Source organism: Epinephelus lanceolatus, chromosome 15, assembly GCF_041903045.1.
Source record: "Epinephelus lanceolatus isolate andai-2023 chromosome 15, ASM4190304v1, whole genome shotgun sequence".
Lineage (NCBI taxonomy): Eukaryota > Metazoa > Chordata > Actinopteri > Perciformes > Serranidae > Epinephelus > Epinephelus lanceolatus.
In genome coordinates, this window is record NC_135748.1 from 1,684,489 (window position 1) to 1,711,590 (window position 27,102).

The window sequence follows — 27,102 nt, forward strand, 5'->3', positions numbered from 1 at the left end:
AATTATGGAATCATGAAAAACAAACAAAAGAACACTTCAACACACCACTAGTACTTTGTTGCACCACCTCTGGCTTTCATAACAGCTTGCAGTCTCTGAGGCATGGACTTAATGAGTGACAAACAGTACTCTTCATCAATCTGGCTCCAACTTTCTCTGATTACTGTTGCCAGATCAGCTTTGCAGGTTGGAGCCTTGTCATGGACCATTTTCTTCAACTTCCACCACAGATTTTCAATTGGATTGAGATTCGGACTATTTGCAGGCCATGACATTGACCTTATGTGTCTTTCTTCAAGGAATGTTTTCACAGTTTTTGCTCTATGGCAAGATGCATTATCATCTTGAAAAATGATTTCATCATCCCCAAACATCCTTTCAATTGATGGGATAAGAAAAGTGTCCAACATGTCAACGTAAACTTGTGCATTTATTGAAGATGTAATGACAGCCATCTCCCCAGTGCCTTTACCTGACATGCAGCCCCATATCATCAATGACTGTGGAAATTTGCGTGTTTTCTTCAGGCAGTCGTCTTCATAAATCTCATTGGAACGGCACCCAACAAAAGTTCCAGCATCATCACCTTGCCCAATGCAGATTCGCGATTCATCACTGAATATGACTTTCATCCAGTCATCCGCAGTCCACGATTGCTTTTCCTTAGCCCATTGTAACCTTGTTTTTTTCTGTTTAGGTGTTAATGATGGCTTTCGTTTAGCTTTTCTGTATGTAAATCCCATTTCCTTTAGGCAATTTCTTACAGTTCGGGCACAGACGTTGACTCCAGTTTCCTCCCATTTGTTCCTCATTTGTTTTGCTGTGCATTTTCTGTTTTCAAGACATATTGCTTTAAATTTTCTGTCTTGACGCTTTGATGTCTTCCTTGGTCTACCAGTAAGCTTGCCTTTAACAACCTTCCCATGTTGTTTGTACTTGGTCCAGATTTTAGACACAGCTGACTGAACAACCAACATCTTTTGCAACATTGCGTGATGATTTACCCTCTTTAAGGAGTTTGATAATCCTCTCCTTTGTTTCAACTGACATCTCTCGAGTTGGAGCCATGATTCATGTCAATCCACTTGGTGCAACAGCTCTCCAAGGTGTGATCACTCCTTTTTAACTGCAGACTAATGAGCAGATCTAATCTGATGCAGGTGTTAGTTTTGGGAAAGAAAATTTACAGGGTGATTCCATAATTTTTTCCTCAGAATTGAGTGATTCCATAATTTTTTCCCCTCTGCTTGGTCTAAGAAAGTAACTGTTACTGACTACCACAATTTTTTTTCTTGATTTCTTTTAGTGTTTCTTAAAGCCAGAAAGTTGCCATTTGAAATGACTTTAGTTTTGTGTCATGTCTGTGATCTGCTTTTTTTCTACAAAATGAAACAACTGAATGAACATCCTCCAAGACTGGTGATTCCATAATTTTTGCCAGGGGTTGTAATACTATGGGGAAGAATTTTACAACTCTGAAGAGTTTTCACAGAAAAAAAGTATTAAATCTTGCATGACAAGAGACTGAAACAGTCAAGTCACAAACTCTTATCGGGAATGTACACTTGTACCTTGGGCAAGTTGGTGCTTTCCTGGATGATGTGATGTGTGGCTGTAAAAAACTTGAGCCTGGTTCATCTTTTTAACCAGACAGATGCTGCAGTGTTTCCTGAAGCCCACTGTATATTGATGCAGTGGGCTTAAACAAATTACATGGCCTTTTATGTCATGTATTGCTAATTGGAACAAAAAAATGGAACATTACCAAAGAATACTGTATAACTTCAAATTGTTTTAAGTATAACATTTACTTAAGGGGATAGTTAAGATTTTTTTGAAGTGTGGTTGTATAGACAGTGTATTACATACAGTGGATGTCAGTCACTACACTTTCACTTTGGAGAAGCAGGCAGTAGTCCAACACAGAAGCTTAGCAATGTGATGCTGTGGACGGGTCAGCAACAAAACCTATTTTAGCAACCTTAAAAAAGTCCCACCTAAAAAAATCAATATCAGTGTAAGTGTACACTATATTGAGAGTATTTTCACTGCTTTACCTTAATGTCAGACAATTATTTACAACAGGAAAATGAAGCTGTTATATCACTCTCTTCAAAGCCAGAAAAAATGATTTAACATCGTTGTACATAAATCCAGACTAACCCTTTTAAATGCCAAAGTCACACAAATAAATTAACTGATTGAGGCAGTGGTAGGCCAGTAGCTCCTATGTTCAGTGAACTAAAATTACTGTCTTCGTCAATAGAGTCTGGTGTTTTTAATGAGAGCATAGATGGGGAACTGTAGTTGTTAACGGCTCTCCCGTTGGAATGGGCTGTCTGACATTAAGGTTAAACAGTGAAAATATTCAACATGGTGTATACTTAAACTGATACTGCCGGCCCGGGTTCGAGTCCAGCCTGTGGCCCTTTGCTGCATGTCTCTCCCTCTCTCTCTCTCTCTCTCTCTCTGTCACCCCCTCATGCTTCACTGTCCTGTCAATTAAAGGCAAAAAATGCCCTAAAAAATATCTTTAAAAAAAAAACAAAAAAAACATTTTGTTGCTGCCTTCCCCTCACAGCATTAAATGCTGAGCTTCCATGTCGGACTCCCGCCTGCTTCTCCAAACTGGAGGTGTGCCACCTGACATCTACTGTATGTAATACACTGACTGTGGATAAGTTCCCCATACAACCCCACTTTAAAAAAATCTGAACTATCCCTTTAAATGCATAAGCAATGCCTTCGATGCCGTCTGGTATATGCAGGCAAGGATGTTCCATGTGACACTTATGTCATGGCTACTGAACGTTGTCGGAAGGAAATCTAAAATGAAAAAAAAATAATAAAATCACACCTACGGGCAATTTAGAGTCACCAGTTAACCTAACCTGCATGTCTTTGGATTGTGGGAGGAAGCCGGAGTACCCGCAAAAAACCCATGCTGACATGGGGAGAACATGCAAACTCCACACAGAAGGGCTCCCCCACCCTGGGTTCGAATCCCCCACACTGGCTTCAAACCAGGAATCCTCTTGCTGTGAGGCGACAGTGTGTGTAGTCTAACTACCACACCACTGTGCAAAACGTTTTTTAAAAATTATTTTATCGGCTGAGGTAGGCTATAAATATCCAGTCTTAATTACATTTTTTCCTAAAGACCTTGATGCACAATTTTCTCAATCACCATTAACCTATGGGAGATGTGGTCGGATATAAGTAGTGATGTTACGTGGTGTGCCGATGCTTCGAAGCCTGTGTCGAGTAATCCAGGAAGAATTTCCGCGATGCGCGTATCGAGGCTTGTAGCGTTTCAGACATAGATATATATACATAGATGCCGCACCCTGGCTTGTGGGATGCGTCAATACCGCCGCCATCTTGCCTAGGTGCTCTGACCGGTTCAGACCCGTGTCAGACTCTGCAAAAATGCCACATTTTTGCTCTGCATTTGGGTGTACGAACGAGAGAAGTGTGAAAACCAAGCAGAAGGGAATGACATTCCACAGGTAATAAGTTGTTTTACAATATTTTACTGTTACGAACATGATTAATGAGATATCTGAAAAAGTGATCCTTCTTTTAAGCTAATCAAGTAAAGTAACTGTCCTGATCTGGTCCAAATTAAGCTAACGCTATGTCACACAACTTAAAGAAAAAAGGTTAACATTTATATAATATTACTTATAAAATTATGATACTTTGTCAAACAGCTATGTCGGTGTATGTGTTATTCCAAATTGTCAACTATCTGTTTCATGGCACCAACGTGACATAAAGCAGTATAACGTTAGTAGTTAACTTGTGGCCTGAATTGTAACTACAAATGATGTGGAACTGCATTTTTCTGACACACTTATTTTGTGTGTAGTTTCCTAAAAAACACAGATGGGAGATGGGCATGGGTAGCAGCAGTGAGGAGAAAGGACTTTGTCCCGAGTGACTCCTCAGTCATCTGCAGCTGTCACTTCAGACCTGAGGACTTCGACAGGACTGGGCAGACTCCTAAAAATAATACTAGCTACTGTACACTGTATTTTTCGTAAATATGACCTAATAATGTAAACAGTTCTGTGTCCAGGCTCCCATGAGCACTGTGGAGTTATACATATGAGATTAAAGCAAAATGTTGTGTAAACATGCAGCTCTAAGTCATTTATTTTCACTTGTACAAAACCAACATTTGTTAATCAGAATGTGTAACTACACTGCAGCTCGGCACAACCCTGCTGATACACTATTTTTTGCACATTGTGTGACTTAAAATGTGAATAAACATTTATAATCAAAATTAATAATTAAATGACATCGTGGTGGGCATTGTACATCTAGTAAGAAAAAAAAGAATATTTATTACATGGGGAAAGTTTAGTTTAAATGTGTTGTAGAACGATTACTGTTACTTTATCTACATAAGATCAAATATTTTGGTGTGAAAAGCTCCATTTTTTATTTAACCAAGTATCCTGTATCATAACTACATGTCTGACGATTGTAACAAACCAAACCGCATGAAAATCGGTTGAGAATTCAGCGAGTAATGATGATTTTAATCATAAATAGTCTCCTGCCTCAATAGACATACATGCATTAGGCAGCGCGGCTCCACCTGGGCAAGATGGCGGCCGCGTTGACGTATCGCTCCAATGACGAGCGCCGTTGAATACGGCATCTACTGTATATATATATCTATGATAAGTGACACAGAACACGAATATTGCCCCTTTTGCCATTATTATATTATATGACACTATACCACAATACAATTTTTGACCAAATTATTGGTTTATACACACAGGATGCATTTACAAAACAATAACAGTTTATTGTACATGTATTTGATACAGTATAGTCCTGATATACTCACTAGAAAATACACTATATTGATAAAAATAAAGTTATATGGTCATATATTTTATTATATTTATTATTATTATTATATATCATTATTATTGTTATTATTATTATCATCATCATCATCATCATCATCATCATTATTATTAATACTCATTCCCAACACCCATTACTGACACAAAATACCGTGTATCACAGATTACATGGTTAAGATCACAGCTGCCTGTCTTACACACTTTGGCCAGCAGGTGGTTTCGAGAAATGAACCCTTTTCTGAACCAATTTGCTGGAAAGCTTCATCTCATATATACATATATACATATCTATATATATACATATATATATATATATATATATATATATATATATACACATATATATATATATATATATATACACATATATATATATATATATATATATATATATATATATATATACACATATATATATATATATATATATATATATATATATATATATATATATATACACATATATATATATATATATATATATATATATATATATATATATATATATATATACACATATATATATATATATATATATATATATATATATACACATATATACACACACACACATACATACATACATACATATATATATATATATATATATATATATATATATATGTATGTATGTATGTATGTATGTATGTATGTATGTGTGTGTGTGTATCTAAAGTGCAATATGACCCATTTCAGTGTGTGTATTGTACTTTAGGACGGTCCCTAACTACTACTAGTCACATGCGCATTGGCAAGACATTCATTTCATGTCAACTGCATCATCATTTCTGAATACTTTGAGCTGACAAAACTGTGACATACCTGCCTAAATTAGCTTTCCAACATATCCAAAAACCTGAGAAACTGAGGCGTTGATACAGAGCTATTAAAGATAATAGCCACAAAAGACGGTGAATATTAAATATGCTGTCAAACTAACTTTACCCGTCTAGATCAGGATGTCATAATTACGAGATCTTATCTTGCAATTATGAGATAAGCTGTCTTTTTTTTTTTTTAATTCAGTGAATGCAGTGCACTTCCATAACAAATTCAGAAATTTTAATACTTTTATTAAGGAATAAATACTTCCAAACCCCTGCAAATACAACATGAAAAAGTTCATCTTTAAACTAATTAAACAATTTTTAAATATCAAAACATACAGATCATGTTGTAACAAAAGGACAAGATTGCTCAATCAATACAAAGCCCTGTGACAAGTGAGATGTTGTCAAAAATACACTCTCAGGTTCTAAAGTCCTAATGTGTTAGTATTACAGTAAGTCTCCCTTAATTCTTCCCTTTTCAACACATCTCAGAATAGCTGAGCGCAACACTTTTCTTTTCACGACATTTCAGTCCCTGAAAACATTTTCTCAATCAGCATCTTCAATACCTTTTTGGTTATTTTACATGGCAGATTTCTGTATTCTGCTTTTCCACACAAGTTTGATGTGTGAGGTCACATACTTCAACATAAAGTGAAACACTGCATAGATGTAATTGTGCAGAAATATTTGCCACCAGTTTGGATTGATTGATGTTTCAGTGCCTTGCCAAGACATTTAAGAAGGCTACCCATAGGTCAATCACAAAATCTCATTACTTGTTCAGCACATTAGTTTTTAAAGTATCTGTCTGTGTTTCAATTCTAAGTTAATACAGTGCATCATCACATACTATGCCTATTTAGTTTTGTAGGGTTCCAAGTTTAGTGCTTGGAGCCCTACAGTTACCACCTGTGACTATATGTCGCGTGAGTGTGGAGCACAGAGAAGCAGTTAGAGCTACAGGCTACAGTGAGGCTAAAAACAGAGTTCATATGACGTTTTTCGAAACAACTTTTTATGTCGGGGCTGCAGCACACTTGGATCACTACGGATGAGCAGTATGGAGATACTTTGTGGATTCAATTTTGTGTTCTTGGACGTTAGTCTGGGGCGCCGTCTGCCATTAAGTGTTCTAGCCGCTGCTACCGCCGATCTCCGCAGGGGATGTGAGGACTCTAAAACTTCACCAGGGCCTCCATCGGCATATGGGTGAGTAGATAATGGCTGAATTTTCATTTTTGGGTGCACTATCCCTTTAATTGTTGGCATTAATTAATGACTGCATTTATATCCACCTTATTTTCAAACACGGAAGTAAATAGTGATCAACTTTGGTTTTTTTGTGTGAGACTTCCGGTCAGCCGCTTTCCCTCATGCTTTCCCTTACCGGAGCTAACGGTGCAAGCTAATTTTTTTTCAATTTTCAGTTGTTTCTGTTAGTCAGTCAGTTAGTTAGTTAGTTAGTCTGTGTATTTTATATAGATAACTGTGCCCACGTTTCCGTAACGGAAATTTATTCCCTCTAAACGCGAATAAATCGCACGTCAATCATAAACTATGAACCAAAAAAGCACAATCTATCCCGAGTAAGACAAACTGCTTGATCCCCGTCTCCAGTGTACCAGCAGAGAACCTGCAGAACCGAATCAGCGAAAAAACACACCGGGCTAAGCCTCTCTACCTGAGCAGCTGAAGCTGCGGCTCGCACCCTCGACACACAGACGGTGCTTCTGCATGCCAGCCAAACGTGTGCGCAACTGTGAGAAATAAATATGTGAGGTGTACGCTGCTTTTCTATCTTTTTTTTCCTTTTCTTTCTTTCTTTCTTTCTTTCTGTCAGCGACATACACTCCTAACACAGGACGGGTTGTTTTAATTGACTGAGTTGATCATTAAGCCATAGTGATGTGCAGATTGGCTCTGATAGCACCCGAATCAGCATGTAAGCATCAACCATCCAGCCGTTACAACATAATTGAGCTAGCAAAGCAGTCTTGTGTTGCTATGTGTGGTATTTATTCAGTTATGGGAAATCACAATGTCTAGAAACATCAGTGGCTGCTGGCAGGGACAGCTAACACTAGCAGCAAAGCTAACATCAGGACGTCATCCGTTAAAAGCCTCCCGTTGTCGGATACAACATGAAACTACTCCAGTTAGCTCAATCATGTGGTAACTAAGACATCGGCAGGAAAAAATATTTTTTTCACGGGCCACTTTGTGAGTTTAGTGAGTTATTACAAACACCGCTAACGGCTAACGGCTAACAGCTAACAGCTAACGGTTAACCCAGCTTATCTACGATAACCATGTTATTAATTACACACACAGAAATAGTAATGTTTGTTCAGTCATTGTGTTTATAGACTTTACAAACATCAGATTAGTCTAAATGGTGATACAGTGACGTGAAAAATGTGATATATACATATATATAGCTAAACTCAGCAAGGTAAACAACAAGGCGATTCCCATTTACACAGTGGTAAGAGTGCTGGACCGAAAGTGTCGCACAAAAAACGGAAGCTGGCTGCGTTCTGTTTTGCCTCCGTGTTTCTGTGAAAAATAAGGTGGATAGAGCTTTCCTTGTCTTAGCAACCACTTGGAGTGCTTTACGACAGTCATCATTCACACCACATTAATATACTGCTTGCCGAAGCTACTGTGCAAAGGACCACCTGCTCATCAGGAGTGATAATCATTCACACACACTCATATGCTGATGGGGGGTTCAGTATTTTGCTCAAGGACACTTTGACATGTAGGCCTCTAGTTTCGCAGACCAGGTGAGGCAGGTGTGGCCAGGCGGATTTTGCAAGTTTGGCACATCGTGCGCGCTGGCGCAGCTACTCCTCTTTCCCACCTCCGTCCCTCCTACTTGCGCAAGTCAGAAAGAGGGAGGAGAGAAGGCGTGGAGTGGGTTTTACACAGCTGATTCACATCACACCAATCAAATGAGCCCCTCTCCTCGCCCTTAAATGCACTGCGCGAAGGCGTAATGGGAGTTTACTCAATTCGCCATGGCAGAAGAGAGCAGCAGCGTCAGACGGCCAAACTTCTCCCAGGAGGAAACTGATGTTTTGGTCCGGGATGTTCAAGCTCGCAGTGTCCAAATATACAGAACTGCGAGCAGACCTCCGCGGGCTGATGATGCAAAGGTAGCCTGGGAGGAGGTCACCACAATTGTAAATCAGTGTTGTCCAGATACACTGAGAAAGCGCTCTCTTTTCTCTCTCGCAATCTCACTCTGTTTCTTTTCTTTTGACTTTTCTAAGCTGACAGATGCTGAATATATACTCCCTATCTGATGCTGTGGCTGTTTGTGGTTGGCTGAGAGGGATGTGAACTCATTAGTTTGCAGCTGTGTTAATCAAATCAGGTTGGGTTTCCATTACGCATGCCAAACGGTGCCAATCCTTTGATCTGACATCAGATGCGACGGGGCAGTCGATATAGAGATACATTTATGTGCTGATTGCAGATAGTTGCATTGAATAGTGGTTTTTGTGGGTATATTGCATTGTTAATGTGCCTGATATTCTGGAAACTTGCCTGTGTGCGCACTGTCCGCCGATCAGCCAAACTTCCACTTACACTGGCTGCGCTCCGCCTGCGCTCAGTGTTGCCAACTTAGCGACTTTGTCGCTATATTTAGCGACTTTTCAGACCCCTCTAGCGACTCTTTTTCAAAAAAGCGACTAGCGACAAATCTAGCGACTTTTTCTGATGTTATTGAAGACTTCTGGAGACTCTGTTGTGAGAGCACGTATCATTCTTAGTCTTCTCAACGGGCAGCGGATGCTGCCGTGAGCTCCTCTCTCGCCCCAAAGCACTCACAGACGGCCCAGTCCTCCCTCCCAGCAGCAGTCAGAGCAGGAGACGTTAATCCCTCCACGTCCAGACTGCAAGTGAATCGCACATGCGCGGAACTGCCGCTGGCTGATCTATCGCTCTGATCCCGACCTGGTTTACAGTCAGGGCGGGATGTAAATGTAAAATTTTCTTTGTCTAATATAAATCACTGAAAAAAGGTTCATTTGTAGTTCTAAACATATTCAGGGTGTTTTTTTTACTCAGTTTTTGTCTCTCCCACGATGTTATTCCTCTCTCCTACAGCATCCATTACAATTACATGCCTATGGACAATTATGCAAATTAGGCGATGACATCATTTAGCGAGTTCTAGCGACTTTTAGGACAGCCAATAGCTACTTTTCTTACTGAGGAGTTGGCAACAGTGCCTGCGTTGACAGTAGACCTGGTTTCAGCTGGCGAGCTTTTAGCGCACCTTCGGCAAAGCCTTTTGGCACGAAACTGTCACTGCGCCAAGCCGGATCTGTCGACACCTCCCCCTGCTGCACCACCACTCAGCGCACCTCGGTCTGCCAAACTACCAAACTGAGCGCGCCTCGGGTTGTGCTGCTCGAAACTAGCTCTGCGCGGGGTTTGCCACCCTGCGCCGCGCCGGAAAACTAGAGGCTGTAGACTGCAGAGGCTGGGGATTGAACGATAAAAGTGGAGGACCGCTCAGCCTCCTGAGCCACAGTCGCCCCATAAATTTGAATGAATTCACCATCATTCAGTGATGCTTGCTTTTTGATTGCAGATGACAAAGTAGGGGCAGAATTTTATCTTGGCTGTATCACTAACTGGCCAGTCTGTTTTTTTCAGGTGATTGTTTCAGCTGGCTGTGGACCAAGTTATGGCCAATCTAAGACCTACAAGCAAAAAAACAATGATGGTTAAGTTTTACAGAATATGCCTGCATAAAAATATTGTCTTGCTAAGCACAGTGTCTCAAGTTGTTTGAGTCTTAAATCTGTAATATTTGTTTTTGTTAGGCACCTATTCAAATTTTGAAACTTGAAAGTGTATAAGGGTTTAGACCATTATGGTGGAAGTATATATGATGGCCATTCACATGTTCAATTATGTCTTATACATTGTTGCAGTGATTTTTTTCCTGGGTTGTTACCATTTGTTACACAGATTTGGTGCAAAATGTAACTGTTTTTCTTTCTTTTCCTTTTTTACCATTCATGAATTGATAAAAATAGTTTAATATCCCTCCAAAATACCACATAAAACACCAAGGCCTTGAAGAACACCACAGAAAAATCACACTGTGATTTGGTAAAAAAATGTTTTTGACATTTGAAGATTTCTGCAAGAGCATTTTTTTTGCCAATTGAATGGCAAGCACTTCTGTTCTGGAAACTGCTGGTCTCTGCCGAGACCCTCTTATTGTCAATATACCAATGAAAGCCATCCATACTCTGAACACCAGAGGTTTTTTGTTTGTGGCTGTAAAGTTTTGAGACGCTGTGATTATCCTACAGATCACTGTAGATCATTGTATACAGTCGAAATTAAAAATCTGATGTCACTACAATTAATTGGCTAAGTTAAGTTGAAGCTAAATTGATTTATCCTGAGGGATCCAGCTAAAAACTAAACTTATAGGTGGTTGCCAGTTTGAAAGTCCAAGATGGCTGCCACAGAGACTTTAAAAATAGAAAGATTGGTTTTGAGGTTCATCAGCCTCTAAGCTTTCCAAAAATGTATAGTTAAACAACTCTACAAAAATTTCCCAGGACATTATAAATCTGCCTATTAGATGAATCCCCACATTATCGACCACAAAGTGCCATTATATCCATAAAAATATATTTCAATTAATAACTGCTATTTTTCAGCACTGAGCTTTCAATTCCATGATGTCTGCAGATTAAAGAAACAAACACTCCTGGTCTGAGTGTTGTCATCCCTGTTCATGTCAGTCAGAGGAGTAGATGGAAAGAGAATTAGCTCATGTCCTCAAATCTCCTTTGATCCATTCAAACACCATTTTGGCTACTTCTCTTCCTGCATCCAGGACAAAGGCATGATGGAATCCTTTATCACACAGTCTGAAATCTCCTCGTGGAAAGTCCTGCTTGATGTCATGATAATATTGAACAGGGCACCAGTGGTCTGTAGCTCCATAATAAAATATGAGCTGAAAATGGAAACACACAGATAGTGAAGTCTATTTCTGGATTGAATACACAATAACAGCTCAAATAAACCAGTAACCGGTAAATCAAGCAAGCATGCTGTCTTTATGTCTCATGTGGCTTTTATGTTTTCAAATAATCACAAATAGCTATTAAGTGGAGAAACTTAACATTATGATTATACAGATGCAGCCACCTAGAATTTCTTGTTCCTCTGTGATGGGGCCCAGGCAGACCCGTGGTTGATCCCCGCTGGGACCTTGCTGGGTCCTTTGCTGTCTCATGGCTGGAATAAGATCCCCTGTGATGACTTAGTGAACGTGGGGCCGACTTGATACGCCTCTGAGTGTCATGTAAAAACCAGTAGCAATGTGTTATCCATCACCAGGTGGAGCAGTGGTTATGCAAGCCTAAGTGGTTCACTGCGCCTGAAATTAGCTGAGAGATCAGCTGTTCTCATCATATTTAATGTATCGGCTATGAAGAATTGTGCTTCCCACACAGAAATTATTATAATTACACCATGATGGTATCATGATGATCATGTCATGAGGATATAATGCTGTAGTTTTTTAAAACCTTGAAACAGATTGTGTTTATGCATGAAGCTTTAGTGAGAAGGCTGGAGGAGTTAATGACTAAGCTACCTTCTGTCCTGTCCATCACAGCTCGAAGAGAGACATTATTCAACAGATCTGCATGAAAACTAAGGCAATAGGCTGCAGGTCGGAAATGAATGACATACAATAAGAAATAACTGAGTGCACAGCATTCATGTGAGCAGCAGATTTGATCTGCAGTGATACCTCAACAGGCTGGGACAAACTGACACAATGTTTTTATACAAAGAAAGAAATAACTTCATGTATTATGTTTGCCAAATTTACAAAAAGCCATGTTTAATTACTACTATGTCGTAGACAGCGTTTTACAAAGCTTAGAGAGTTCCCCCCAAACTCAACAACTCATAAAACAGCATGATCCTTAAGGAAGTCTGGTATCTTTCTCTGCAGGCAGCAAGGGATCAAATTGTGGCTGTTAAATTTGACGTGTTTACTGTCAATACAGTTGCCTTCCTCATAAATACAATGTGATATAAAATCAGGTAAAATGTGCAGAGTGAAACATATGTTGCACTTGCAAAGTAAACCCTTAAAAACATAGCTGGCCCTAGACTTCTGGGGGCCCTAAACGGATTTTTGTTTGAGGGTTCTCATTATTGTAACACACTGCCACTTCACATGGCACTGAACCAACTTAAGTGCACATAATGTACAAATTACATGTACAGACTATTATGCAGAATGATCCATTCATCCAATCCAGAGTGGATTTCATATTTAATACTTTGTACACTGCTGGTTGGCTTAACCCATAAAAATATAGGCTACACTATGTAAATTTAGATCAATAAAAAAAAAAAAAAAAAAATACAAACACCAACTAACACCTGTTGACATATGGCTTTTTAATGTAATGGGGAAAGTTTTAATCAGATTTCACTCCTGGGTCAAATAACTCAGTGGAGTAGTCACAGGAATGTATTGGCTCTAGCTCTGATCAGCACTGATGGAAACATCCAAGTGAACTTGGTAATTTTAGCCCCTTAAATCGGTAAGATGCAATGACATGCCACCACAAGTCTGCACCAAATTTGACAGAGAGACCCAATAAGAAAGATAAGAGATATATAAAAAGAAGTAACCATAGTGACATTTTTACTGGCCTTGCTGTCTACTGTTAACTAACCTATTTTCTTGCCTGTCCATGTTGTCAAATGTGAAACCAATAAAAACAAACCAAAAAAAAAAAAAAAACCCACAAAGGCATGCTTATCTGCTGTAGAACCGTGCACACAGCTCTAGTCTACTGGCAAAAACTCACTAATACCTGCTAACATCTGGTTAGAATATATGCAGATCACATTATCCTGCCAAAATTAATGCATATATTTAAACGCTGGAAGATCCACTCATTACTAAAAGTGTATGTCATCAAAGAGAGAGCAAACTAATGGAATGGTCAAAGTTGTCGTATTGAAATTTAAGGTGTGCTGATGGATTCACATCATCAACTCATGCATTACAAGTAAACGTTCCACCTTAAAAGTTGCCAGCAATAGGTCCAGTGAATTATTATTATAGTAAATTGTAGGTGGCTGCATCTGTATGGATAGGCTTTTTCTTACCTTTTCAAGATTTTTCTCAATGGTCATGTTGTCTCTTTCCAGAACTTTCTTCATTTCCTGACCCCCCATATACATAGCATTAGCTACAAATAGAAACAAATCACACTGGTCTAGTCGTTGCTTTACTTCAAACATTGCAGAAATATTAAATGACACAGGCTTGTAGTTTAAAACCTCTGGAAAGTATGTTTTACAGAGTAGATGAAAAGATTTTTTTAGAGGTGTTTTTAAAGGATTTTTTGGATGGGATTTTTTCTTCATCTGCTGTGAGGGTCCAAGGACAGAGGGATGATGTATGCTGTAAATCCGTGTACCCTTTGTTCTTTCGTTTTTGCACTTCAAAACCAAAACAGAATAAACATCTTGATTTCCTATTTTAAAACCAGAACAGAAAATCGGGACAACAGAACAACAGAAATCACACGTTTTGTAGTTTTTTTGTTTTAAAATTAAAACAGAAGAACGTGAAAATCAAGTTTTTAATTTCTTTGTTTTGTCATTGTGATATCTGGATAAATTTGGGGAATGCTGGGAGATCTGACTCTGTGTATGGGTCGTTCTTTCATTATTCCATTTCAAAACAAAATAAAAAAAAACAAAAAATTAAATCTGTTTTTCCCGTTTTTCTGTTTTGAAACAAAAACCAAAAAACACAAATACAGATAAACAAAAAAAATGGCATTTTTCTGTTTGGGAAATAAAAATGGAAAAACCCGACTTTGGTTTTTTGCAGATTCATTTTTTCATTTATTGTTTTGGACAAAAAGTCGAACTGCGGTGACATCAGAGGTGGAAGTAACTTCAAAATAAAAGACAGGAAGATAAGATTGCCTATAAAACTTATAAATATCCTATACAACTTTCCCATGTATCTTTTATTTCCACTTACACCTGATGTTTTGCACATTTTGAAAAGCTGGCCATTGCTGTGAGGAACTTTTTATTCATAAAAATAGAAATAAAATGTTATGATCACAAATTTTATGGATACAGTAAAACTTGTTCAACCATAACGTTGCTGTTGAGAGACTAATAAGGGAAATTGTCATGCATATTGTTCCCATGAAGGACGTATAGGGATTCCCTCAAAGGTTGTGTTTTAATATTCATTCGCCGAATTGTTTGCAATAAAGTAATCTAGGATATAATAAATTATTGTGTGTGCTGCGTTGTTACCGTTAATACTGGGTTTCTCCGTAAGGCATCGTTGCATCAGTGAAGTTTCAAACTGATGTTTGTCCTTTTCACCAGCAGATGGCAGTAGGCCTATGGATTTATTTGCTGTCAATGAAAGCCTGGTTTTCTCTTAGTTTCTGTTGGATTATACAGACCTGCAATTCTTCAGGTTATTGATACGGACAATTTAAATTATATGCAGCATATATTTACTTGTATTCTTTTATATTGTTGTATCACATAGGCCTATGCATTGTTGGCAGAGATGGGCAGCATTTTAATTACATGTATTTAAAATGTTTTATCACCTACTATGACAATAGAAATGTCATACAAAAATACATCCTGTGCCTTTTTTCAAAATCTGATTAATCGAATAAAATCATCAATGATTAATCCATTATTTTTTAAAAATATGTAAGTTAGTGGCAGCCCTAAATGTATGCAACACATCTGATATTATACATATATATATATATAATATGTATATTTAACATTATACGTATTATTTTAACCTGTTAGTGTTTCTTGCAAAGCCCCTCACAAATACTAATAAATAAACTAATAAATAACTAATAAATACATGAATACAAACACCTTAGCTACTGTTGAACATTAGAATGTGACGAGGAACCTTTAATGTTCATATGAAGGCAAGTGAAGGAGCTGCTATGTTACGTTCTAATAACCTTTCCTATTTTAATTTAAACTTTTTTATGTCAACCTCCCAGTGAGGTGCAGTTTCCTCATCGCTGCCCTGTGCATTGAGGCCCTCCAGACTGGACCGCTATGGACGGAGTGTAGGGTGGTCCATTTGTATATGGACAAAGTGGACCTGTACTGGAATAACATAGTCTTGGAACAGTGAGCCTCGACAAATATCCACTTCATGAAAACTGGGATTAAAAAGTACAACTATGTTATCATTTATGACCTGGATGTGATTGTAAGTCCATAAAACCAAGCAACTGTATTGATGTCTGTGTTGTATTTGTTTAAATAGTCCTATAGAATGATGCTAGCAGCATTGTCACCCTTACGCTCCTCAGTTTGTTTATACTTTGAATATAATCTGATGATCCAAACTGAATAATACTGAAGTGGCACAGTAATGACAGATTCAAAATGTAGTGTGTACCAGTTAAAGTTACTAGTATTAAGGCCAGGCTTGTGTTGACCACAACATGTGTGAAGTGGGGACCACAAGCAGTTTGATAACAAATCTTTAACAAATCTACAGTAATTTATTATATCCTCGATTACTTTATTTTATCATTATTATTATTATTATTATTATTATTATTATTATTATTATTATTATTATTAACCTTTATTTAACCAGGAAGATCCCATTGAGATTAACAACCTCTTTTTCAAGGGAGACCTGGCCAAGATAGGCAGCAGCAAGTATGAAGCACAGTTACAAATTACACAGATAAAACACAAATAGTATTGAATTTACAAGCAGATTATGAAAAACAAGTACATGTAGTGGAGTCGGCCCCAAGTATTCTTAGTTTGGATTTAAAGGTGCTCAAAGAAATTAACCCTGTTAGTTTCCAGTCATTTTGCAACATATTCCATGCTGAAGGTGCAGAGTAGACAAAAGCCTTTTTACCCAATTCAGTACGGGCATATGGAACAGAAAGCAACAATTAGTCTTGCGAACGAAAGGAGTAAGGACCAGCACTTCTCTGTGCAATTAAGGAACAAATGTAGGAAGGCAGTAGACCAAGTAATGCCATATATATAAAAGTATACCAATGACTGAGCCTTCGGGTGGCCAGAGCAGCCCATCCAACCCGAGAGTATAACTCACAGTGGTGTGTCAATGGTTTACAATTAGTAATGAACCTCAGAGAAGCGTGGTAGACAGTGTCAACCATATGAAGACATTTAGCAGAGGCATTCATATATAAAAGATCTCCATAATCCAACACTGGTAAAAAGGTAGCAGCAACAAGTCGCTTTTTTGCATTAAAAGAAAAACATAGCATAGCATATTTCGAAAGTAAAAACCCAATTTTATCCTCAGCTTCTTCACTAATTTCTCTATATGCGGCTTGAAAGTGAGGGAGGCATCAATCAAAACACCCAGGTATTTATACTCGTGAACCACCTCTATTTCATTTCCCTCAAGAGTGGTCACTGAGGGGATAATCTGTGGCCTCTTCCTAGAATTAAAGAACAGCATAAGGTTAGTCTTGTCTGCATTGAGAACAAGTTTCAGCTTAAGTAATGAGTGCTGGACAGCAACAAAAGGCCCGTTTCCACTGAAGAAGTTCCTGGTACTGTTTGGGGGGCAGGAACTACTACAGGAATGTCCTCTCGCTTGGCCCTCTCAACCGCCGTGTCTCCACTGAGAGAGCGGAGTAGGAGGAAGGTTCCTGTAAAGTTACGGGCTCTGGATGTGACGTAATCGTTGCGCGACCATTTTGACCGGGGGGACGTTGTTAGCTGTTAGCCGATAGCGGTGTCTGTAATAACTCAGTAAATGGCCCGTGAAAAAAATATTTTTTCCAGCGGATGTCTTGGTTACAACATGATTGAGCTAACTGGAGTAGTTTCATATTGTATCCGACAACGGGAGGCTTTTAACAGATGCTGTTGTGAGCTGTCCCTGTCAGCTGCAGCCACTACTGATGCTTTCTAGACATCGTGATTTCCCAAAACTGAATAAATACCACACATAGCAACACAAAACTGCTTTGCTAGTTCAATCATGTTGTAACTAAGATATTCGCTGGAAAAATTATTTTTTTCACGGGCCATTTAGTGAGGTTTTTTTTACATGGCGGCGGAAGCTATATGAACAAGCTAGCCCTCGTCTGCTGAGTTTTAAAAATGCCGGCTATTTTGTGGCTTTCTGTTCACGTCACATCCCTCCTTGAGTATATCCAATCAGCACCAAGTAATCCCCAAGCCCCAGCCAGGAGTCTTTCGGGACTGTTCTGAGTACCTACCCCGAGGCAGGGACTTGTTTAGCCCCTGTAAAAGTTCCGGAACTCTGTCCTTAGGGGTTGGTTCCTGCGGTGGAGACACGCACCAACGGCCCCGGCCCCGTAAAATTACCCCGAAGTTCCTGCGGTGGAAACGGGCCTAAAGGCTTTCTGCAGGGATTCAATGGCCTGAACAAGAGTTGATCCACAGCAGTAAATAATTGTGTCATCAGCATAGAAATGCAAATTAGCATTTGTCACATTTATACCCAAATCACTGATATAAATAATGAATAAAAGGGGACCTAATACAGAACCCTGTGGCACCCCCTTGTGGACAGTAACAATATCAGAACACAGGCCATCATATTTAATGCACTGAGTCCTATTACTGAGATAGTTGGTGAACCAAGTAACTGCTTGCTCCGAGAGTCCTGATTGCAAGAGTCTAAGTTTTAAAATATCGTGGTCAACTGTGTCAAACGCTTTCGACAAATCAATAAAAAGAGGTGCACAATGTTGTTTCTTGTCAAGTGCAACAGAAATGTCATTTACCACCTTCATTGCAGCTGTAATGGTATGATGCTTTTTCCTGAAGCCTGATTGATAGTTCGATAAAATAGTCTTGCTCGCTCACAAGAGCTTCTAGAACTTTGGCCAGTACTGATAAATTAGATATTGGTCTATAATTAGTTAAAATCGCTGGGTCACCCCCTTTTAATAAAGGAATAAATTATTGCAAACAATTCAGCGAATGAATATTAAAACACAACCTTTGAGGGAATCCCTATACGTCCTTCATGGGAACAATATGCATGACGATTTCCCTTATTAGTCCCTCAACAGCAACGTTACGGTTGAACAAGTTTTACTGTAGCCATAAAATTTGTGATCATAACATTTTATTTCTATATTTATGAATAAAAAGTTCCTCACAGCAATGGCAGGCAGCTTTTCAAAATGTGCAAAACATCAGGTGTAAGTGGAAATAAAAGATACATGGGAAAGTTGTATAGGATATTTATAAGTTTTATAGGCCATCTTATCTTCCTGTCTTTTATTTTGAAGTTACTTCCGCCTCTGATGTCACCTGTCAACTTTTGTCCAAAAAAATAAATGAAAAAATGAATCTGCAAAAAACCAAAGTCGGGTTTTTCCATTTTTATTTCCAAAACAGAAAAACACTGTTTTTTTGTTTATCTGTATTTGTGTTTTTTGGTTTTTGTTTCAAAACAGAAAAACGGCAAAACAGATTTAATTTTTTGTTTTTTTTTATTTTGTTTTGAAACGGAATAATTAAAGAATGAACCATACACGGATTAACACAGGTCCGTGTACCATTTGTTCATTTGATTCAATGTCCAACAAAAAACAGATTTCGACTTCTATTTCAAATATTTCATTTAGTGCGCAGGTAAAAAATAGAACATTTAAAAAACGGTCTCAATCCCCTTTTTTAGTTTGATATTTAGTCTCATTTCTGGGGCCCAGAAATTACAGCGCATACTTAAAGCCCCTACAAGGAACTTTCATTTTGAGTTGATTTTGGCAACCCTGTGGACAAAAGCGGTAGTGTTTTGCCGGAATGAAGCCTACATTTCTCATGAGCTCTAGCGCATATTGTCGTAAAGACGCTTACCTGGCTTGCGCACGTGTTTGTTTTGGGGATGAATGAAACAACAAGACGGGAAAACTTTGCCCCCGCTCCTATCGGGGATCCCAGCTCACCTCTGCAGCACCCCAGCTCCACCTCTCCGGCGTAAGCGGCACTGCCGCTGGGGTAAACGCAGCGGTTGGCTGGTAAGGATGAAAGCCTGTTTGGCGAGCACTTCTACGGCTTCTTGGACTGAGTATGGAGCAGTGCCTTGCCTCTTTTTTTTTCAGCACTCGCTGGACCCTGTCGACGTCTGGCTGGTACCTGTCGACGGCCCGGATGAGGTGTTCCAGCCCCGATGAGGTGTTCCAGCCCCGCGGCCCCTGCTCTCCTCATCCCCGCTGGCGCGGGGTGAATCTGCGCAACCTGCGGCCTCTGTGTGTGGCTCCCCGGACAGCTAACGCCATGGACCGGCTCCTGCCAGGATTGGGCTGGTAAATGCTAGATCGCTAGCGAACAAAACGTTTATTCTGAAGGATTTCCTGACTTCCCGAGGATTGAATTTTCTCTGTGTGACTGAGACGTGGCTGACTGTTGGTGAGTCCAGTGCTTTCACAGGACCTTTACCCTATGATTGCTGCTATTTTAACTTCCCGCAGACGTCGGGTCGAGGAGGAGGAATAGTGACTATTTATAAGAGTCACTAAATGTAAGCAGCTCGGTAAGATGAAGTGTGCCGTCTGAGTGCCATAAATCACTTTGTCCTGGAAGCAACCTGGTGCGGACCCGGACACAGTTTCCTAAAGGTATGGATATACACTATATAGAAATAGCTTATCTTCACACCGATGGTCTCATTTGCTGTTGTAGGTCACGCACAGACATCAGCAGAAACAAGAGACTTTTGCATATCCAGTTAAAAGTTCCTTGTAGCGGCTTTAATTTACTGTCAATACTGATAGTAGGCTGTTGTTAATTGTGGCTGCCTTGGAATCCCAAGGATTATGCGCTTGTTGCCGCAACATAAAACATAACTTTGACTCTGTGATATCGCCATTGCTCTTGAAGGCTCTGCTAGATCTACAGTGATCCGATTCACAGCTTCCAAATGGAATTTCTCGGTCCACCTTAAATGTCGCATAACGCCTGTTGATGGCTGTATTCAGTCATTTTCAAGCTAATTCATGAACTGAACAACTGAACAAATACAGGGAAGATGCAATGATCAGTAGAGTGCAATTGTCCTACATTTTGAGCATTTTAACTGTAGCATATTTTTATTATTGTCCTTACTCATGGTAAACTGCTTTTCAGTTTTGCTATTTCTGCCTATTTACTGTGGTCTTGGTTGCTCTGTCTTAAAGTCTTAAGAAACTAATACTCCAGTAAACAGGCGGTGTCAAAGGGTATCATAATCCTGACTTTTATTCATTTTATTGTAGTAATTTTTTCTTAATGATCTCAAATAACATTGAGATCATTAAGAAATGATCTCAATTAAGAAATGGTCCAGATCACAAATCACTATACTTAGACTAGTCACATCTGGACTAGATCAACATGGAGAATCCAGAGACTCATTAAAACAGTTTCTGATTTGTGAAACCTTAATTGAGATCCAAATGAAAATGGCACATGGACCCGTGTACCCTTAGTTCTTTCGTTTTTCCATTTCAAAACCAAAACAGAAACACAGAATAAACATATTGTTTTTTCGTTCTTAATTGAAATTCAAATGAATGAATGGTACATGGACCTACAGGGATTGCTGTAAAGCCCTCTGAGGCAAATTGTGATTTGTGATATTGGGCTTTATTAATAAAATTGAAGGAAAAAAAAAAAAAACCTCATCGTGGAAAAATGTATGTGTTGAGAATCAAACAGCAAAACTGACAGCTTGCTATGAACCTGTGTTTTTTAGCCAAACATTTTTCTGACTAAAGAACATGCAGCTGTGTACTTCTCAGTAGTCTGTATAAATGGTGGCATTCTATGTTTATAGCTGTATAGCAACACATCCAGTGGGCACTAACATTCCAAACAAAAAGTGAACAGTAAAAGCATCACAGCAATGAAAAGCAAATCTTAACCAACCTGCACAGTCTCCACTCAGTAGACCTACAGTAGGCTGGACTACAGTGTGGTCCATAGAGCGAATGACACGCAACACCAGTTTGGTTAAGCAGGCTTTGAATCCTTCAGGCAGCAGAGAGAGCAGGAAGAGAGGAAGGTAGGCCACATAACGCAAGTGACACAACACAGGGGTCATGACCTTCCCCTGAGGAGTCTGAGCCATGCGCTCGATGGTGGGAAACAGCATGATGGCCTTTATAATCTCAAGGAAAAAACAAAAAGGTTACAAAGGACACTTCAGCTGTCTTAGATCAACATGACACAAAAAACAGACACATCATAGGAGGAACAAATTCACAGGGATATCAAACTTGTAAATTATGGAAATCCCCAAAATACAAAATGGAGTTATTCTATATGTTTTAAAGCTGGAGTAGGCCGTTTTTCTTTGGCGTTATTGGGCAAAAGTCCCATAATAACCTTTGAGCATATTGTATTTAAATTGTACTGAGAGAAAACTAGATCTCTGCACCTGCTCTGGGTTCTGGTTTCAGGTGACAGGAGACTTTGGCCAATCACTAGGGTTGGGTACCGAAACTCGGTACTTTTTGTACTTGGTACCGATTCACGTCGGTACTACCGAGTACCGATTCACTTAAAATGAAACGGTGCCAAATTTTGGTACCTGAGGTGGAGGCGGAGCGAGAGTGCATGACTCACACCTCAGACTCAGCAACAATGGCGACAAAAACAATGTGCAGACAAAAGTTAACGTGCAGCACTGTTCCTAAATGTTCTCAATAAAATGTTGAAACTGAGAAGTTTAGACTATGGGTTGCTTTGCAGTGTAGGCAGTTGTTGCCAGTGCTGGAATAGCAACTCTCTCTGTGGGATTCTCCATCACTGAATCAGGCTTTCTCCCCCGTAAGCCTCCGTTAGGTGGAGTTGTGTTGCTACCCCCTCTCCCCTGGGATCTCCGGAAGTGTTGTGAGGACTCTAAAACTTCACCTGAGCCTCCCTCGGCATATGGGTGAGTAGATAATAGCTGAATTTTCATTTTTGGGTGCACTATCCCTTTAAGAGTTTTCCTTCCACAGGTTTCACTAACTCTTCTTTAATGAGCCACCCTGTGGACAGTAGGATGATTTAGATAGTTGAATAGTATATTGAAAATATTATAGTTTCCTCCCAAAAAAATTGTTGTGAGATATCGCATCCAACCTTGAGTTCAGGATTTCTCTTCATCATGTCAAGAATAATGTAGCAGCCAATGGAGTGTCCCACCAGGACCAAGCTGGTCTCTCTGGGAACATGTTTCCTGAGGAAAGCCAGCTTGTGTTCAATCTGCCCGTTCAGACCAAACACGTCACCCTCTACTGCTGAGGAGGCATCTGTAAAAAAAGACAAAAAAAGAAAAAGATAAAAATCTTAACTTGTCTTGGTCAAATTCTTACCGATTTCTCTATATTGTCTTTGGTGTCTTTGTTCAACTATCCTGAATTACTCATTCATAACAACATAACAAATTTTGAAATATATTGGGTTTGATGAACATTCCTGTTCAGGGAGCATAGTTATTAGAGCCCAACCAATTTATCGTCTGGCCAAAATGGGCCTGTCACAGACAACTGCCATGTCACTCATGTTTATCTGTTAGCTTTGTTTGCGAGGTAGCTACCCAGCTAAAGTTTGTTAGTACAGTCATGCAGCAGATTGAAAGCAAGGCATCAGAGCGTCTTTCTGCAGCTCAGTGGGTGAAGGTTTGAGTCCGCTGCGTGTTGACTTCACATTATGTTGTTACCTAGTTGGTGAGACACAATGCTGGAAAGTAAATAAACAATGTTCCCATCTTGTACGCTACATGAAAATGAGCTAATCATACTCATTTGCTACATTAGCTAACTAGCTGTAGTGTTATCAGAGTTGAGTTGTAGTATATCACTGCCACCTAGAGGTCAGAGACCGAGAGTGTCTTGTAATCGGTGTGTTGTTGTTAAAAAAAAAAGTAAAGTTGCCAAGTTAAACACAAGACGTGCAGTCCGAGCCGTCACTCTTTCTTGTATCACATCATAACATGGTGTCAGAAGACTTTGTTCAAAACGGAGAAAAGGACCTGTGCTGATTGCAAAACTAAGTTAAGCTAATGTTAGCAAGCAAACAATCTAACATACCGGGCGCAGCAGACGGGGAAAAAGAAAAAAAGTGAGCAGCCATGGATTGGTTTCAAGTGCCTCCACCACCCAGCTTCAGTTTCACAAAGTCAGAGGAATGGCCCAGGTGGATTAAAAGGTTTGAGAGGTTCAGGATAGCTTCCAGTCTGGAGCTACAGCTGGAGGAAAACCAAGTGAACACTCTAATATATACCATGGGAGAGGAAGCTGAGGACGTGATAACCTCACTTTGCTTGACGCCGGAGGAGATAAGTGAGTTCAGCACTGTCACAGCTAAGCTGGAAGGACACTTTGTAGTTCACAGAAATATTATTTTTGAACAAGCCAAGTTCAATCAGAGACAACAAGCCATACAGGCATATAGCTTCCTGTTCTGAGGCCACAGAAGCGAGAAGGTCATCAACATAAAAACTGTGCATGATGGTTTCAAACACCTGCTGGCTGAGCAAAATTAGCACAGCTTGGGGAAGATGTAGCCACAAACAGATGGACAACCATCCTGTACTCCACCATACACTGGCTAAAGTCTCCATTGGGCCACCATAAAATCGTAACAGGTCTGCATCTTCCTCTGGCACTCGAACCTGGTGAAACATGGCCTCGATGTCGGACATGAGAACAATAGGTTCTTTCCTGAATCTAGTTAAGACACCAATCAACATGCTTGTGAGGTCTGGTCCTTGCAGGAGATGTGCATTGAGTGAGGCCTCTTTGAATGATGCTCCACAATCAAAAACAACACGCATCTTCTTTTTTTAAGGATGGTATACTCCATGATGAGAGATATACCAAACCTTGCCATCACTGCGCTTCAGATCTGTGTCTGGCACTCTTTCTACAAAACCACTTGCTATGAGGTCGTTCATGAATGCAATGTAGTCCTTGTGGAACGATGGCTCCCTAACAAACCTCCTCTTCAAATTAAGAATACGTTGCTCGGCAACTATGCGGTTGTTAGGCATGCTGAAATTTCTGTCTTTAAGAGGCAAAGCAATGCTGTAATGGCCATCAACCAGTTTCACAGATCTGTCAGCCATTTCCAAGAACCTGCAATCCTCCCTTGACATCCCCAACAGTTCATCTTGGTTGTTCTCAGGGAAGTCTGTCTTAAACTGTTTATTCCAGAGCTCATCAAGTGTGATGGCTGAAATTCTATTGATAGTAACTGCTGAGTGGCACCCAGGACTATCAGTGCATCCACCAAGTGGTCCATTTACTGTCCAGCCCAGCATCGTCTTGACAGGATATGGCCCTCCATCCACGCTCCTAATAACCTCCAGGGGCTCCAAAGCACTGGGGACATTTGTGCCTATCAGAACCTCCTCATCTGAATCTATTTCTGGCAAGCAGACATGTTTCAAGTGAGGCCATTTTCCCAAGTCCTGCTGTCATGGGATGTTGCTTCTGTCGACAGGCATCTCATGTTGTATGAAGAGCTTTGGTATTTCACAATACACATCACTGTCCAACAGGGTCCAAAACTAACACTCGCCAATTACGGGTAGATTTTGCCTCTGGCTGGTAATTTTTTAAGACCACCTGCCACTCTGGTGAGTTATTTTTTTTCCAGCGAAAAATGCATTTTTTTGTTACTGGAGAACAATGCTGGTATCGGCTGGTTTCCTGGCAGAGTAATGTGTATTTCAGGCAGAGACGATCTTTGGTCACGTACGTTAAGTGCGTCACATGCATTTGCAACTAAAAATAGTTTTGTGCGAGCAAAAGAAATCATTCAGGAGCACGCTGTGTGAGTAGGCTACAGATTTCAACCAGCAGCAGGACGAAAGGCGAATCCTGCCGGTTGTGGGTTGAACGGGGGTCACAGACACAGACAGGAATACGTATTCCTGTCAAATACGGTGGCCATGGTGCTCCTTGGTGCAAGATAACAGCTTACCGGCGCAAGAATCCCGCCTCCAGGTCAAATAATTTCCTCTTTCGTTGGTGTCATGACTGCCCAGAAGTACCTGAACAGCTGAGCCATGGTGGCACACAGGTATGTGACGTGTCAGAGGAGAAACAAGCCGTTCACATTACTCTTTGTGGCAGGTAACGGTCCACAGACCTCACCGCACTTTAGGGACTGTTCTTTACTTGTCAGGGGAGGAGGGTGGCTGGCTGATTTTAATTTTATTTATTTTATTTCAATCCCTGCTATGTTAATCAGTTGGTGCAGTTTCACTTAAGTAAAAAAAAAATGACTGAACAACTTTCACTTGTATTGGAGTAATATTTGACCAAGAGTATCTTTACTTTCACTCAAGTCACTGTTGAATACTTTGTCCACCACTGGTCAGACATTCATGTTTATATACAGTACAGGCCAAAAGTTTGGACACACCTTCTCATTCAATGCGTTTTCTTTATTTTCATGACTATTTACATTGTAGATTCTCACTGAAGGCATCAAAACTATGAATGAACACATGTGGAGTTATGTACTTAACAAAAAAAGGTGAAATAACTGAAAACATGTTTTATATTCTAGTTTCTTCAAAATAGCCACCTTTTGCTCTCATTACTGCTTTGCACACTCTTGGCATTCCCTCGATGAGCTTCAAGAGGTAGTCACCTGAAATGGTTTCCACTTCACAGGTGTGCCTTATCAGGGTTAATTAGTGGAATTTCTTGCTTTATCAATGGGGTTGGGACCATCAGTTGTGTTGTGCAGAAGTCAGGTTAATACACAGCCGACAGCCCTATTGGACAACTGTTAAAATTCATATTATGGCAAGAACCAATCAGCTAACTAAAGAAAAACGAGTGGCCATCATTACTTTAAGAAATGAAGGTCAGTCAGTCCGGAAAATTGCAAAAACTTTAAATGTGTCCCCAAGTGGAGTCGCAAAAACCATCAAGCGCTACAACGAAACTGGCACACATGAGGACCGACCCAGGAAAGGAAGACCAAGAGTCACCTCTGCTTCTGAGGATAAGTTCATCCGAGTCACCAGCCTCAGAAATCGCAAGTTAACAGCAGCTCAGATCAGAGACCAGATGAATGCCACACAGAGTTCTAGCAGCAGACCCATCTCTAGAACAACTGTTAAGAGGAGACTGCGCCAATCAGGCCTTCATGGTCAAATAGCTGCTAGGAAACCACTGCTAAGGAGAGGCAACAAGCAGAAGAGATTTGTTTGGGCCAAGAAACACAAGGAATGGACATTAGACCAGTGGAAATCTGTGCTTTGGTCTGATGAGTCCAAATTTGAGATCTTTGGTTCCAACCGCCGTGTCTTTGTG

At 39.9% G+C, this 27,102-nt stretch overlaps 1 protein-coding gene across 1 annotated transcript; it reads right to left on the reverse strand.

Moving 5' to 3' along the window:
* Positions 1–5,944: 5,944 nt before the first annotated feature.
* Positions 5,945–24,821, reverse strand: ldah (lipid droplet associated hydrolase). The gene is made up of 5 exons (XM_078175204.1): positions 24,659–24,821; positions 22,910–23,079; positions 21,710–21,950; positions 13,907–13,989; positions 5,945–11,720 (listed from the first exon to the last, which is right to left on the reverse strand). The coding sequence occupies exons 1-5, from the start codon at positions 24,819–24,821 to the stop codon at positions 11,532–11,534; spliced, it is 846 nt and encodes a 281-aa protein (XP_078031330.1). The 3' UTR covers positions 5,945–11,531.
* Between the last annotated feature and the right edge of the window lie 2,281 nt (positions 24,822–27,102).

Bases quoted from the DNA above. Each gene is read 5' to 3' on its own strand.
- ldah (XM_078175204.1), bottom strand. From the start codon at position 24,821: ATGCCTAACAACCGCATAGTTGCCGAGCAACGTATTCTTAATTTGAAG. The intron at 23,080-24,658 runs GCAAGGTTTGGT...CTTTTTTTACAG, and splicing joins AGATCTGAAGCGCAGTGATG to ATGCCTCCTCAGCAGTAGAG. The intron at 21,951-22,909 runs GTTGGATGCGAT...TTTTTCCTTGAG, and splicing joins AGAGAAATCCTGAACTCAAG to ATTATAAAGGCCATCATGCT.